This window comes from Orbicella faveolata, unplaced genomic scaffold (assembly GCF_042242905.1).
Source record: "Orbicella faveolata isolate gen_17 unplaced genomic scaffold, um_ofav_v1 contig_12, whole genome shotgun sequence".
Classification (NCBI taxonomy): domain Eukaryota; kingdom Metazoa; phylum Cnidaria; class Anthozoa; order Scleractinia; family Merulinidae; genus Orbicella; species Orbicella faveolata.
Window position 1 is genome coordinate 21,799,681 of NW_028301539.1, and position 15,940 is coordinate 21,815,620.

Below are 15,940 nucleotides of genomic sequence, written 5' to 3' on the forward strand. Positions count from 1 at the left end.
CAGGGTTTCCTAAGTATCATGTTTGACACATATGGTGGAACCACGTTGTTACGGTCACTAACGATTGCCCTATTAACGAGGAAGGGTCAAATTTCATGAGTGGTCTATTCCAAGTAACGTCGTCACAAATATAATACAACTGCACTCTTAAATAACTGTTCCTTAATAAGCATCCGTAATGCAGATATAATTTTAAAAAGTTGAAACTTCAATCATGATCATTACATGCAGTATTGTTTCTCAATATCTGATTTGTTTGCTCAAATTTGGTTTGAATTGCCCTATTAACGCGGTAAAATTATAGAGGATTATACAGGTTTGGATTTCAGAATGTGGTCTTTGGTCGTATTAACGGGGCGGCCGCAGGTTTGCGAATAAGAAATGTATGGGCCTTTCGCGTAGACAAAAAATGGCCATAATAACAAGGTGACCGTAAGGCAGGGTTCCATTGTAATTCTAATAAGAACTGATTTGAAACCAATTTTTTTGTGAAACGAATGGCTAATGCAATAATGTGTTTCTTGTCTTGCCAGAATTTGAGATCTTGTAACATTTAGCTCGTAACTACAATAGCTAGTTACGGAATGAAGAATTACTGTTAATGATTGCTTTCGAAAAATTGAGGTTGTGCACCTGAAACGTAGGAAAAAAGAATTGCAATGGAATTGCGTTCTCATCTTATGTTTGAACTTATCTAATTCTCGGTAACCTTGCCTTAATTTTGGACAAATGGTCAAAGAAACGAAGCCTTAAAAGTGGATAAGCAAGGATGTGTGTTAACCGGCATAAGCATTAATATTTTAGAGCAAAATCGATTGTTAATTACAAGCAAATTTTAAAGAATTAAAGGTAGGGGTAAAAACAACCAAGACATGTTCAAATTGTGAAATAATTGTCTTTGCCGTTTCACTGGATTCCGATATGTGGATTTGAAGTTTAAGACTAGATGGTTCTAAAATTGCCCGTTAACTGATAAACCGAGAAAGTCCTTGACCAAACTACCTCATTGCCACCGGTAAGAAACAAAGGAACTAATGATTTGAACGATTGGAAAGGGCATTTCTTTTCTTTAAGCGATGAGGTAATTTCGCAAGTCACAGGGAAAAGAAAGTTTGTTTAAGTTAAAGTTCATTTTGGTAGAACCGTTATACGAGATGGCATCGTAACATGTAAGAAGCGGAATATTTTTTGGGTGCAAACCACTGTTTTTTAAAGGTATGTCTTTAAAAAGACTCAAACAACCAACCATATTTTTTTAGTTAAAGTCGCGCTTTCCCTGCTGATATTTTGGCATTTTTGTTTTAACCTGCTGATAATATAAGCTAAAGATGTGTGAAACTTAATGTATTTTCTTGCAAAGGTTTGCGTTTGTGGCTTTCTAAACGTCCTAAAAATTTGCAAATCATTGTAATCCTGGTACTCTTAAGGATCAAAATAGTAACACCAGATGAAGATTTGAATCTCTAACGCAGGCTAGATCTTTGTTGTTGACGGCAAATTGTTTCAAAAGTACAAATACTTGTGAAGGAAAATCAACTTCATCCGACGTAAAGAAAACAGTTTCGAGTACTAGTGAAAGTATTTTGAGTTTATTTCGACACCTGGTCAGTGCTTACTCAGACCAAGGTCTTTTTCTTTCAGCGAAATTTTAAAACGACGCAATCCTTTTCGGAGACGTTAATCATATCTTTCGTTCTTGTAACTTGTCAAAACCATAAAACTCGAACCCTGGTAGACATACATTTGCGTGTTTACGCACGCTCGCGTTTTCTGGTAGAGAGGCTATCAGTTAGATCATAGTCTCCTTTACTTGGTCCCTTGATCAAACTTTGTCAACACCAGAAAAGAAATTACGAAAGCCCGAGCAGTATGGAAAGAGTTCCAAGCCACTTCAATTGGCAGTGTTTTTTAAATAAATCCAGCTAATTTTGAGTTATAATTTATTTTACTATCTTTTTAGAGAAACTTTGTAAAAGAATCAGGGATGCTCGTCACAAAATGTATTATCGCTATTCTTATAATTTCTCTGGGTGTCGATGCGACAGCGCGGGATCCTAAATGGGCCAAAAAACTTCAAGACGTTCTTCAGGCAAGAGATTCTTACATCGAGAAGCTTGACCAGGTCAAAAAGGAATCGAGCGCTCAAAATGTTGAAGAGCTTATCGCAACCATGGAAAACTATCACCTCAGCTTATAGGGATCGATAACCTCGACCTATCTACCGTGGAAACAGACCGCACATTGCTTCAAGGACTTTTAGATCAACCCGAGGAACCCATTGTAACGAAGTTCTTTCAAAGCAAGAACCTAAAGGAAAATTATGACAAACGTGGGCTTGGATTCATCTTAAGGACACTAAGAGCACATTACGACTATGGCTGCATCACCCCTCTTGTTTCACCTCCACAATCAAAACCAGTTGACAGCTCCATACCCGTAGATGCCATGTGTTCACCGATTAGGGAAGATCTAGAGAAGCAAGGCAATTTCATGCTCTCAACGGACAAAATTTGTAGTAACATTAAACAGTGCGCTGGAGCCCAAACACCGCACCCGTATGGTGACTCGGATGGCACAACTACAAAAGATGCTTGTACAGAGGACAATCGCTGTGACGTGGGGAAAGCACTTCCGATGATGGGAGCCTTGTTGTGGTACAAGATCAGCGCTTTCATAGCAAAGAGCTTTTGTAGCAATTCTCTTGGAAGACCCGAGAAGTCGGTGTTGACCACAGACCTCATAGAGATTGAAAAAATGGCAAACGTGATCATGGCTTATGGAAGTACTTTTTACTGGAATGACTTTTTTGAAAAAGCGGTTAAAGTAAACGCTTATTCAAATCTAGCGAGTGCTATGTCACTGGTAGAAGAGAGAGAAAATGCCATCGGTTACGTTTCCTTAGCCTGTATAGATCTTGAAGCAAAGGATATGTGTGCTGTTGGAAGCATTTTCAAAGTCTTTGAGTCTCTAAAGAAAATTAAACAGGACCGACTTAATCCTCCACCAACGCGTAATTTGCGATTATATTCGAAAATTAATCATGCAAAAATGCTCGAGCTTAAGGCGGACGCTTCGAAACACATTGAACTTCTAGGAACTATCCGAAAGCTTGACAAAAACCTACAAACCGCTGTTAAAGGTATTTCGAAGTATTTTCATGGTCTTGCCAAATACGATGAAGCTATTGCCCAAGCTGACGTTACATTCCTGACGGATAAATTGAAAGAATTTGATGACAAGGCTGAAACACTGTCCGCAAAGGTGGAGAAAGACATAAAAGATGCCATGACCGCCCTACTGGTTACTCAAGCAGCTCAAGTAATTGAAGAAAGCACTATTCTGGGGTTGAAGATTGCAGAACACGCAAATCCATTAAAAGTGATCTTTGGCGGAGTAGAGGCTGGTGATATCTACGAGCAAACAGCAGAAGTTGCGAGATCGGTACAAGAACTTGCAAGAGGTTCCGCTCTCATGGCTAATCTAAAAAGTGTATACGAAGACTTGTCGGGCTTGGCCAAAGACTTCAAAGATAACGCAGATCAGATTTCAAACTTAAACGACATGGTAGAAGCCATTAAGAAGAACAAGATTGAAGAAATTGGTTTTGATGCTGATAAGTTTATAAAAGGTTATGGTGATTACACGCCCAAGGTCGATAAAGCTCGTTTGGCTCAAAACGACGCTCTTTGGGCCGCTTTTAAGGGGTCGACTTGCGATCTGTTGTTTGGTGCACAAGGTGTTGGTGCTTCTGTAAGCCAGGGCGTGGTAGGAGGGATGCTTCTGTGCGAAAGACTAGAAGGAACTCTAGCTGAATTTGCTGCGTTAAGAGAAAACATATTCGACTTCCAGTTTGACCTTGTCGATTCATTGGCTCGCGTTGTCCGTGGTAACGTTGCGAAAAAGTTATCGCAGTCTATAACAGTGTCAAATGACCCTCTGGATGCTAGTCAGCTTATGCTGGGCTTTTTTATGACTGAATATCGACTTCAGTCACATGCAAGTCTGTATTGTGACAAACTGGAGTACCTTAACCAGGGCAAGAAAATCGACGAATGTTCATCGACTGGTTTTTTTACCGACAATGAGTTAGACATCCTTATTGCTTACGATCCCGATACCACATATGATGTTGATGAGAGGTTTGTTTACATACCAACGCGTCCCCAATTTGAAGGCGATACAGCCTATATTAATCTTCCTTCTTTGGCGAAAGGCAATTCTGTAACTTTTCGGTTACCGGCACAGAGGTCGTGGCTGCGGAAACACAACTGGTTGGCTCGTGGAGAGATCGTCGCACCATATGTAGAGAGTTTCAAATTGTACCTTCCACTCAAAGAGTACAAAACAGGAAGTGAAAAACAATATTCCAGAACACGCATTGATTTGACTTCAGTGGCAGGGAGTTCATTCACTGAAACATCTGAAGTAGTGTACAACGTACCCTTCGATCACAGTAACTACCTTACGATATACACTCAAGGTTATGATCGATGCCCAAGCGGAAAAGAAATACTCAATCCTTACAGCCTCTGCGATAACTTGCCAAAGATCTGCGATAGTAATACAAGAGTACCTCCAATCACCAAAACTATCATGCCCACAGTTCTGTCAACGTGGAAGCTAACTTACACTGTGGAGTCTGGAGAAAGAGACTTGATATGGGATGCTCCTAATCCTGCCACAAATCTTATGATCATTGGAAAAGTAAGGCTACGCTTCCTCCCCAATACCTATAAAAGGCTAGCCTTGTGGCATCACAAAGACGAAGCGGTTGATGAGGGATGCTGTACCGGTAATAAATACAGGCCAGAATTGAGAGATAGAAGCTGCGTTCCTTGTCCGTCAAAGCCTGACAGTCCCACTGATTCAGTTGCCAATCTGAGGGGATACTACTGTGAAAAGGGAAATGAAGATGTAGCAGGAGAGCCGTCAGGGAACAAAAGTGTCTAATTCAGTGACTTAGAGACTAGGAAGAAGAACTTGATCATTTCGATAAAAGTAAATGATATTGTATAATTTTGAAACAAACTGCGTAGTCCGTTACTCGGCGCACTTTGGTTTTGATGTTTATCATATAAATTACTGGCGGTTTGATTTCACTTCACTTAATTGCGTTTCACTAGTTCAAATAAATGTGGAATTAAAATGGATTTCTTGTAGTTGTTTCGAATTCTTGTATATTGACTCACTCCTGTTATTTTTTGCATGAAGTAAGATTTGGGGTGAACACGGGAGAGGTTTGGCTGCAACCCATCCCTCCCTTTAAAATAAGAAAGGATGGGTTGACAAAACAAATGTTTTTAGTTTTTTCGTTATGACAAGACATCTTGAAGATCTTTTAGATAGGACAGAATAATCGACTAAAAAAATAATGCAAGTTACGCCGTGAGCATTTAGCACGGCTAACTTTCTGTTGAGGGGCTTACACTGACAACGAAATAATTCCCGCCCCAGGGAAACGCGTTACTAACAGCACCAACTTTACATTTGCGTTTTCTGAGAGAACCAGCGAGAGACTGAAAGATTGTTGTATGACTGGATGCAACAAAATGATTGCTAAATCAATGCTTGCGAACTTTTCTTAAGTCTACCACCAAAGAATTTTAAACACATGTGAGTATTCCCAATCCGTCCAAACAAGTTCCGATAAAAACCTGAATCCATAACTGAGTGGCCTTTTCTCATTTATAGTAAGCTTAATTACTGTGAAGGCTAAGTCTTGGTTTTCTTTAATTTGATGGCTCAACGCGTTTTAAGGATGCTTTCTAGGAAATGAAAGAAGAGGTTACAGGATAGGATTCTTTACTCTCTGTAAAATTCTGTAAGTTCATTTAGACAAACACGGCCGACAGGTTATCAGGATTCAAACTGGGGTTGTTAGAAAGTACCCGCGTTTACTTTAACTACTAACTACTTTGAAGCAAACGCTGCCAAACCTTGCGACTTTTACTACAAGCATGATGTGGGAACAATTTGGTTTGACATGTCATTGTATCTGTGGAACAGTAAGGTTTGCATTTTTTTTTTAACTCTTAGCGTTGTCTCAATGAATTTGATTAGTTTTGAATCATTTTTGGTGATTTATTGACGTTTTAGGAAAAATCAAGAATTCAAATTGATTGGTAAAAAACTGCACTTCCTACTTGATAGTAAGACACTTTCCGCTCAGGGTTACACTGTCACGGCAATTTTGCTGCATTTTTGCTCAAAAAAGCTCTTAACATAGCACTAAATACATTTGCCTCTACAAGAAATTATCTTAGAACACCAAGATGAAGAAAATAACGGATTTGTTGAAGGGAGAGCAAATTGTCATCAGTTGAAGCTAGTCCCTAAAGACATGGTGATATAGTTTGAAGGCCGGAGTCATTATAACACTGGCACCCCTATTATAGACCATTATTTAGTTTTCCATCAATTAAAATTTTCTCCGCCACTTTAAGTCAATAAAAGTCCCTTTGAGACTACGCTCACGCTGCCAATAAATGAAGGCAGAGTGCCTCGTCGCTATAAATGTGAGCTGCACTGCCAACCACCCCGTCATATTTTAGTCTGATAGAATCTTGTGGGGGAGAAAAGAACCGTGTTCTTCTAAGTAGGTCATTTAGTGTTCAAAGTAACGTGGGCATAAAGGACAAATATGAGACAAACAGAGTTTTAATTTATGAGAGTTGTCAGTCTTTATTTAACAGAAAATAATCTCATTGTCGTGTATGGGTTTTCCTTTCCTCTTCGTCACCGGATGGAGTACCTGCTAAGCACGGTGAATTTTTTACCTGCGGAAAGGTAAGATATAATCCATCACTCGTCACTAAAGGGTGCTAAAGTGAACGATGTCTTAAACAATTGACTTAAGGTTACCGTATACCTTCAGGGGTGTCTCGCGTCCAAGCAATGCAGCGCGTCCGGTTTAAGCGGTAGATACCCAAGCTCCTATATCAGATTAAAGCTTATAGAGCTGGCTATCAAACTATACCAAGAATTTTGAAATGAAATGAATTGCCGATTTTTTTCAGGACCACTAAATGCGAGAGCCCTAATCACCTTTTGGAAGCTACAAGTCAAAGCGAATTTTGTTTTTCGACAATTTAGTTTTTTCCCCGGTTTAAGGACAAAAAGCGCTAAAAAAGCGTGTTTGCCATATTCAGTTGCAATAAAAAGTTACAGAACATTTTCGAAATAGGATTTAAAAAATGTGAAGTGATCGTACAAAAATCGCTCTCGGAGAAAAAAATATTTCGAAACAAACAATTCGCAGACACGGTTTTGTTTATACGTTAATCTAGCTACTGTCTAAATTTGAGGGCAATCGAAGAAATTCCCTTTTAGTTGTAACTCTTTAAAGTGTCTGCTTCAAGCGAAAAAATTTATTCGAGAAAAGAGCGCTAAGAAAAATCTCTGACTTCGCAAAGAAACTCCGCCGACAAACGCCTTCAACTGGGTTCTCAGATCACTGAGCCAATCAGCGTTTGGAAAGTTTTTTCTCGTGGTGAAATTTACGTGCGAATCTCCAAAACACCCGTTTCGCAATGCGCTCAAGGCGGAGAGATAATTTTTCTGTAGCTCGGGTTTTCTTGAAGCTGGTTTGGCAAAATGGGGAAGACGAAAAAGGATACGAACGCTAGAGTGGCTGGGCGAATAAAACAAACAAAAGAAAGTGCGGCGGAGCAAAGTGCTTGGATAATATTCCAATGGATCTCAATGAGTCAGACGATTCATCGGTATCGGACTCAACAGAAGAGTCACTGTAAAAATCGCTGTTATCGCTCTCAAGTTCCCAAATTTTCACAGAACCTTTCTCCTCTCTTTACTCGATCTTCTTGCCCCCTTGATACGATAGCCATAGCTTCATCCGCGAGGTTAATTTTCGCTTCTCTACTCCGAGATGTATTTTCATTCGTTTTTCGCTGTTTTCGCTTTTTCAAACTGGTCCACGGAGTTTTCCGTGGTCCATGTTTACTTATAACTTAATAGCATTACACCTGATACGAAAAATGCTTGGATTAGCAATGCTGATCAACTGAGTAGAGGTGAGTAGCCAGCCAATTCGTGGTATCCATATAGGTAATATTCCCGCGAAAGTAGTCTCGGTTGATTGCATACGCGTTATAAGGCTGTCAATCAAGAGGGAACTTTTACTTCCGGCCATAACGTAGAACCTCCATTTCTCCGCCAATATTTAGTTTTTTTCAATTTTTTTTCCCCAGAAATTAGAGATTACTCTTCTACCATTACTTTGACCCAAAAATCCAAATTTGAAGAAAATTGCTGATCTGAAGGTATACGGTAACCTTAAACTATATTTTAATCTGCAAAGACTTACGGCTTGATAATTAAGAAAGAATCACATACACAAGGCCTGGTCACGGCGCCATTTTGTGTTTCCTGTGGTAATTTATACATTAGCAATGACATTACGCGCCCCAGGTGAGCCAAATACCAATTAACCCTTCGTAATGGCAAACAATGGTAAACTCAGAGAAACCGACAGCAATTTCTCTTTTTAATATGCCATCTGATCACTATAAAGTGTGAGGAATATTTGTCCAACTTAAGCATAATGCCTCATTTTGGTCAATGGTTTACTGAAAAAAGAAGAATATCTCATCGTCGGAAACGGTTATGTGGTAAGTCATTGACTGAGGACCCCATGAACTGAGCGGGGTAGGTGCGGAGGAACTCGAAACGAAAGTAGCAAAAAGAGAACACAATAAACAGTTTCCATTGTATAGATTCCCCACGAAACTGGGGCTATTATGAACATCATTTTTTAGGGGTTTACCTGCAACATAAATTTGGCTGTGTGTTCATTCACACGTTGGCTTGTTGCGTGGGTAATGGAGGTTGTTTGCCATTTATATTAGAATCGTTCGCATAATTATTTCTATTGCGCATTTTGGTTCGGTAGGTACGAATGTAATTCATTAGACGTTTCCCCCAAGGAACTCGTCATTTTGATTGAATCCCAAATTTGGCACGGTAATGGAAGCAGAAAGACTTGGAACTGGTGTAAACGATAAATGGGACACGAATAGCCATTCAATACCCCCTCCCACCCCAACTTACGTGAGGACGTGACTCCCTTTGAAGGTCCTTTTCTTCCAGTAATTTTCTTAGAGTTTCAACGAACGTGTCAGGTGTCATTTACATTCTATGGCGGAATTTACTGATTTTTTTGGAACACGCGAGTGGAACTCTAGCTGAAAGGCAGGGAAATACCATCAAAACTGATTTACTCTTGGTTGGAGGTTAAAAAATGATCACTTTTTAAAAAATATTTCCTTTTTTGTCAGTATTACTTGTCGAATTCACATTCAAACTATCAATCAATCAATCAATCAATCAATCAATCAAAACTTTATTTATCGAGGGTGACATTAAAATAAATAAATAAACGAACAAACAAATGAATAAATAAATAAGTAGATAGATAAGCCACATCAGCCTTAGCTGGTTTTCATGCAGGTCCTTTAACCTTTTCGAATTGGAATTTGGAAATGTTGGTGTTTGTGGAGGGAGGAAAACCAGAGAACCGGGCGAAAAACCCTCAGAGCAAGGCGAGAATCAACTACAAACTCAACCCACATATGGCACCTTGTCAAAATAGAACCCGGGATATAATGGTGGGAGGCGAGCGCTATAACCACTGCGCCATCCCTGCTCACATTCAAATGGCAAAGAGTACAGAGCTGGCCCCCTCGTTTACTTTCCTACATTTTGTCGTTGTTAAAGTTTGCGATCGTAGAACGCGCACTAGGGGTAACAATACATTTCTCGGCATGTTTTAGTTACCTGTAAGTCTAATACTGGCCCCAGCAGGCAACACACTCGTTTCTTGTAAGGAGGGTTCCTAGAACCAGATGGTTCACAAGAAAAATCATCTTCAAGCTTTCTGAAGTTGTGCGGACAAACGTTTCCTTCTTTATCTTCGGCAACAAGGCATGCTGCCCAGTCTGTGTCGGCGATACCACTCTTCCCACACTTGCCAGAGACTTGACGATCTATGAGATATCAGAGAGGAAGGAGTAACCAAACGCCATTTATTTCTTAAGTATTTAGATTTGCTCATGAAAATCGTAGGCGATAAAAACGATGTTAGTTCACAGCTTAGTCAATCAGGCATGTGAAATATGAAATTTTGCAAGTGAATGAGCAACGTGTGCCCATCAGCAACGTGGACGATCAAATTCCACTAGCACTATGAATGAACGTAGAAGGTTGCAATAACAGCAGCAGTTGTTCCAAAAGTCACGCTTTGAGGAATGGCTCAAAGAAAATGCCTTTCTTCTTTCTTGACGGTCTATTAGTATTAAAGTGTTCATCTCACGTCAAAAGCGTTATGTCCTGTTATAACACTTAAGGACAGGTACATATGCTTCTAAGTCCCTTTGCTTTCGTTCGGTTTTTGATCTTGCTCAACTCGACAATAACAGTCGCATGGGCGCATTCTCCATGGAGTGATCTCTATTTTGGCACGATTGATACTGTTAAGAATTGAAATACACACAGATAATGTTTTGAAGGATTGTTATTTAATTAATATATGAAGTTTTTGTATAAACTTACCCGAAACAAATGCAGAAACAAGTAGTAGAAGTAGGGTTGAACTAAGAAAGTTATACATTGTCTTCTATCTAGAAGACCAAAAATAAAAGTATATCTTTATAACATTTGTAGTCACGGTAGACAAATGATATGTGAAAGACTGTCTGAAGCATTCATTAGAAAATTAGGGAGTTTAAGGCAGCGCGTCCACACTACTCCGTAGAAATTTGAAAACGCAGCTTTATTTTTACGGTTAAGCCTACTGGCCATACTAGTCCGTCACGAAAACAGAGTTTTTCGGAAACACCCTTCAAACTGGAGGAATTTGAAAACGCCGGCTATTCGTTTTCGTGTGGACGGAAAAAATTTTTAAATTGGAGCTTTTCGAAAACGATGGCATTACGATAATCAATTTATTTACCTGACCGAGTTTTCCTCAAACACAAATTCAAAATGACCAGTGATTGTTGCGTTTTTAAATTCTCCGGCGTAGTGTGGACGGCAAACATTTGATACGTTTTCAGAGTGAAACCTACGGGCGCTTTCCATTCAACACAAAATTCGAAAGGGTACAATCCCGGGAAAGGTTCCAGAAAATCCGAAAATTGTTGAATTTCCGATAAGCGAACAATTCAACCGAAAATTCATAAATTCCGGGAGGAAAGTCAAGTGGAACGGAAACTGTCGATAAGTAATTTCCGAAAATTTCCGTATAACTCGCAAGGTTGTCCTTTTTCCAGAAATTCCGGAAAATTCTGTTCCATTCGCCATGGAAAACGCCCCTCCGTTTACAAATTCCTCCGGCGTAGTGGGGACGGGGCAAACTGCGAAGGCAACAGGAACGTCACTAAGGCTTAATGTGCAGAACAGTGGCCGTGTACATGCGTTATAGATCTACCTACATTCCTTAAGCGTTCACTCCCAAACAACAGTGACGTGAAATGAAGACATTCCGCGTAGTTTAGGGAGCATGAGCCTCGCCGTCATTTTTTTCGATTCAACGCTGCCTTATATCAACATTTTTGAGATAGCTATTGTAGTAACTGACAAACTGAATGACTCACGATTACCGGGAGTTTCGTAGGTGAAATATAAAATAATTTTTCAATCGGCCTTGGTTAAGTCGGCATTCACCAACACCCCGGACGCTGAATGAAGTCAATGCGTTATTTGTGAGCGAACAACTGCGTGGAACTGTTTGTTGGGTAATAATAAAGCCTCGTCTACATGAGCAATTTTTATGTGACAATTTCTATGTGACAATTTTTATATGACAAATATATTTGATCGAGTAGAAGGCACAGCGAATCAAAGTTGAGTGCGTCGGTGATGACTTTGGACAGCAGAGATACGCAGAAACAAGGCGGGCCTGCTTAGACGCCTCCGAAAATCTTGGTGCTTCCAAACATATTTGCCACATTTTATGTGACGAGTCGTCTACACGAACAATTTTTCGTATGTGGCAACTTTTATTTGTCACATAAAAGCCAACACGTTAGCTTTTCAGCAAATATATTTGTCGCATAAAATTGGCCAATTTTCTTCATCTGCACGGGCAAATAAGAATTGTCACATCAAAATTATCACATAAAATTGCTCGTGTAGACGAGGCTTAATTGTTTGAATCTGACCAAGAATCGCGGTTTTTGATAAGGTTTCCCAAGGCAGAAAAGGGAATTTAGAGATAACTTCTTGTTTCGTTTTGTAAAGATGTATTGGTTATGTTTTAGTATTGTTCTCGTTGAGATTGTAAAAGATAGCCAGTTGAAAAGTATTAGTAATTTAAAAGACAATTAAAAATTGCAACATTTTAACAGATAGTGGACATTGCAAACTATAGCAAAAGATCTGATGACTAGGATACCAAAAAACACCAAAACCCGGCTTTGCTGTACTTTTGAATTGACTACTAGGCTGAAATGGCACACTATAGGTGCATCATTTACAATACTCACCCTTAAAAGTAAGGCTCGCAGAAAGACAAACCCGTCAATCTGAGGAATTTTTCTAAAAGGAAAACGATGGAACTACTCCTGACTCCAGCGTACAACAGAATCAATGGCGATGAGTAAATTACTCATCCCACATTTCATTGGTTTTGCTTCGTAATTGTTAGGTCATAATTATTCACAAACAAACACCGTAAAATAATTCACCGGTACCAGCAAAATACCTTGAATTACGTTTTTAACTAAGCTATTGTAAAAGGGAAACAATGTTCTCAACTGTAAGGAAAATAGATAAAAATGCGGTTGAACAAACTGTCTTAATATCACAAGAAATTTATCAGATAATGAGAGAAGAAAGATTTATTTATCAGGATCAACTAGAAAAAAAAAAACGATTTAAATATGATTCATTAATGAGAAATCTTTTACCCTTTGGTTCTGATTACTTTGCATTGGTAATTACAAAATTCGCGCGGTTCAAAATTTATTAACTTATAATTCTAATAAAACTGCTATTTTGAAGTCAGCCTTTATTTTTGGCTAATTTTATCCCGTTTCTGTCGGCTTGCCGATAGCCGAGACAGTTAAAACTGGAACGAGTTATTTAAATGGTGTGTATCCTTATTGCTTTGAGCTATTAGTTTCACGAGGTTAAAGAAAAGACGGGATAAGATAAGATACTTTATTCAACGTAGAGTTACGCTTAGTTAATCAGCTAGGTTACAAGTAATCCACGGCCCTAGTATATTCTAAAAATTAAAACTGAAAATGTACAATAATTGATCGTATAAAACTATAAAGACCTATAAACGCCGAGAATTAAAAATCTAAATAATCAAATCATAATAAATTCCGACACCAACGAAACTTAAGCGATCGAATTTTGTTCACTCACGGGACAATATTGAAATTGAACTAAGAACACATCGAGGGAAAAAAGGTAAACTAAATGAATAAACTTGTCATGAAATTGCATTTTTATTAAATGCCAGAGCTATTTTTCCTCTCATAGAAACTTGTTACTCCTTAAAACAACGAGCAACAAGTAAACACAGAGACAATACTCTTTTCTAGGCCACCAGATTTCTAAAGCCAAAACAATAATGCGAAGATGGTTGAGTTACTGAATTATGAAATAGAAAAAAGTACTTAATTGACTTTTGTTAAAACCTTTAGAGACAATACTCTTTTGGACTAAATATTATTTTCTAGGTCACCAGTTTTCTAAAGCCAAAACAATAACGTGAAGATGGTTGACTTACTGAATTATAAAAAAAATAGTACTTCATCAAGTTTTGTTCAAACCTCGATAGGCCGTTTATTAGTTCGGAAGAAAGGCCAATGTGGCACATATCAAGTTTTATTGAAGTACTATTCCATGATAAAATCTACTACTCTGAAGAAAATAGGAGAAAACAGATTATCTACATTTTTTTCGGATACGGTTTTCACATAATATATAGATTTAGGCCAGCCTAAAAGCGGAGCTCCTCAGTTATTTTTCGGAATGTTGTTACTAATGAAAATAATCCAACATGTATGAGGTAAATTGCGAATGATTTAATAGTTTCAGCCGGAACTAGTATTACATCAGCAGATCGAGGTGTAAGATGGTGTGATTATGAAATATAGAGCCACGATTTCAAGGATTTCTGGGAAGCTACCAAAAATCTTGATCACAGAACAGAACTGTCTTCTGTGCTTTTTGGTGGCATTTCTTGTTCTTTCCTACCTTATTCAGAAAGACAAGGCATTGTCATTAATCATTATATTCTTCCTTAGTTAACATGGGGACTCCCACACAAAAGAAGTTTACACATTTTTTTTGTTGTGGGGACTGATTGAAATGCAGTGGTTACAATATACTCAGTCCCTGAATCTCTACCAAATGAAATCTCACAAAAATACCAAAACAGTATACATATGTGAAAAGTTGGAAAGTTTTGTTTTCTAATCTTTTCTTGAAGAAAACAATGTCTGAGAAATCATTAATTACAAAATAATGTTTAAGAAACATCTTACCTTTCAGAGAATTTTGTAATCTACACTGTCTGGCCAGTTCATATACATGCATTTGACAAGTTGACACTGGGCATGTTTGTAAATTTGTGCACTTCAACATCACATTACTATGTAGTAGCACTGGCCAACTAAAAACAAACAGCATAATTTGGTTAATTAATATACACTGTACATTATTAGGTTGAAATATTGGTGTAGATTGTTGCACATCAACAGATACAGAAACTATTTGCACCTGAATCATAATGAGTGAAAAATCGTGCATGAGACATTTTCATATGAGTCATTTATAATATGTGGTTTGTGTTTAAAGCCGATATAATGCACACTCTGATTCGCCAATTCCAGTGCATTATTTACATTTACATGGTATACCTCGGTAAAACCATAAAACATTGCGTGCGACTAAAATAAAAAATATAAAAAATAAAAAGAAATGCCTAATTCATAACAATTTAAAATACTCAACACTAAAACGAATGTAATTCTTTACTTGAAAATTATTCTCCCGTAATGCCCATGGGCCAATGACAGGCATGCTAAAAAGTCCTAACACAAAGTAAAAGGAAATTAAGAAAACTATTGCTTTTTTCCGGAAAATTGTAGCGACTGAAGACAATGATGGAACACTCTGAGAGTGCATTCTATCAACCTGATGAGATAAAATTTAAGGAGAATAGAGAATTCACGAAGTTATATCACAAACAAATTGGTACAGGACAGGAGAAAGGAAACTGTACAGCCAGGAAGAAACTGAACCTTTCTTCGACCAGCAAAAAAGTATGCATGCACAACAAAGAAAACAGTCAGTGACATTCATTTAATAAGTTAGTAAATAAAAAATTAGTCAGTGAAGAAGAGAGCAAAGAGAGAGAGAGTGGAGATAGGAGAGCACTCTCTCCAACTAAATTGTGTATATATGTATGTAAAAGTTATTCTTATTACTGAGAAATGGTCAGGGCAAGAACTTCTATTACACTGTTCAATTTACCGAGTCAATTAGTACTATCTCACTTTTTTGGAACATTTCCATATTAAGTGTAAATACCGCATTGGGGAATAACCTGTTATTAACAAAATACGGTCCATGTACCCCCAACCAAAAGCAATGGCACAAATAACATGAAATAGCCAATCAAAATCAAAGCAGAGCTTTATTTGCAGACAGGATTGCCATGCATAATCGTCTACTCGACATTTTGGACTATATAAGCATTTCACCAAACCGAACTAATTGGACAGACAACAAAATAAAACGAGGAAATCTACATTATAAACACAAGATGCATATCACTACATCTGAGCTCGAGTATCAACAGCAAATCCCTTGTCAATGAACGGTGACCGAATAAAAGAGAGGATAAAGAAAATTCGTTTAAGCTTGCGGTGTTAAAGTTGAAAAATTATTGACACTTAAATTTGAA

At 38.2% G+C, this 15,940-nt stretch overlaps 1 protein-coding gene and 1 pseudogene across 1 annotated transcript; one reads left to right on the plus strand and one right to left on the minus strand.

Annotated features, from left to right (window-relative positions):
- Positions 1-1,901: 1,901 nt before the first annotated feature.
- LOC149117182 (uncharacterized) lies at positions 1,902-5,159 on the plus strand (annotated as a pseudogene).
- Positions 5,160-6,655: 1,496 nt separating this feature from the next.
- On the minus strand, positions 6,656-12,608 carry LOC110040087 (uncharacterized). The gene is made up of 4 exons (XM_020745277.2): positions 12,501-12,608; positions 10,567-10,634; positions 9,793-10,001; positions 6,656-6,776 (listed from the first exon to the last, which is right to left on the minus strand). Exons 2-4 carry the CDS (start codon positions 10,622-10,624, stop codon positions 6,702-6,704), a joined length of 342 nt encoding a protein of 113 aa, XP_020600936.1. The 5' UTR covers positions 10,625-10,634; positions 12,501-12,608; the 3' UTR covers positions 6,656-6,701.
- Positions 12,609-15,940: the final 3,332 nt, after the last annotated feature.

Coding starts and splice junctions, on each gene's coding strand:
- LOC110040087 (XM_020745277.2), bottom strand. CDS start 10,624: ATGTATAACTTTCTTAGTTCAACCCTACTTCTACTACTTGTTTCTGCA. Junction 10,002..10,566: donor TGTTTCTGCATTTGTTTCGG/GTAAGTTTATAC, acceptor GATATCTCATAG/ATCGTCAAGTCTCTGGCAAG. Junction 6,777..9,792: donor GGCCAGTATTAGACTTACAG/GTAACTAAAACA, acceptor ACCTTTCCGCAG/GTAAAAAATTCACCGTGCTT.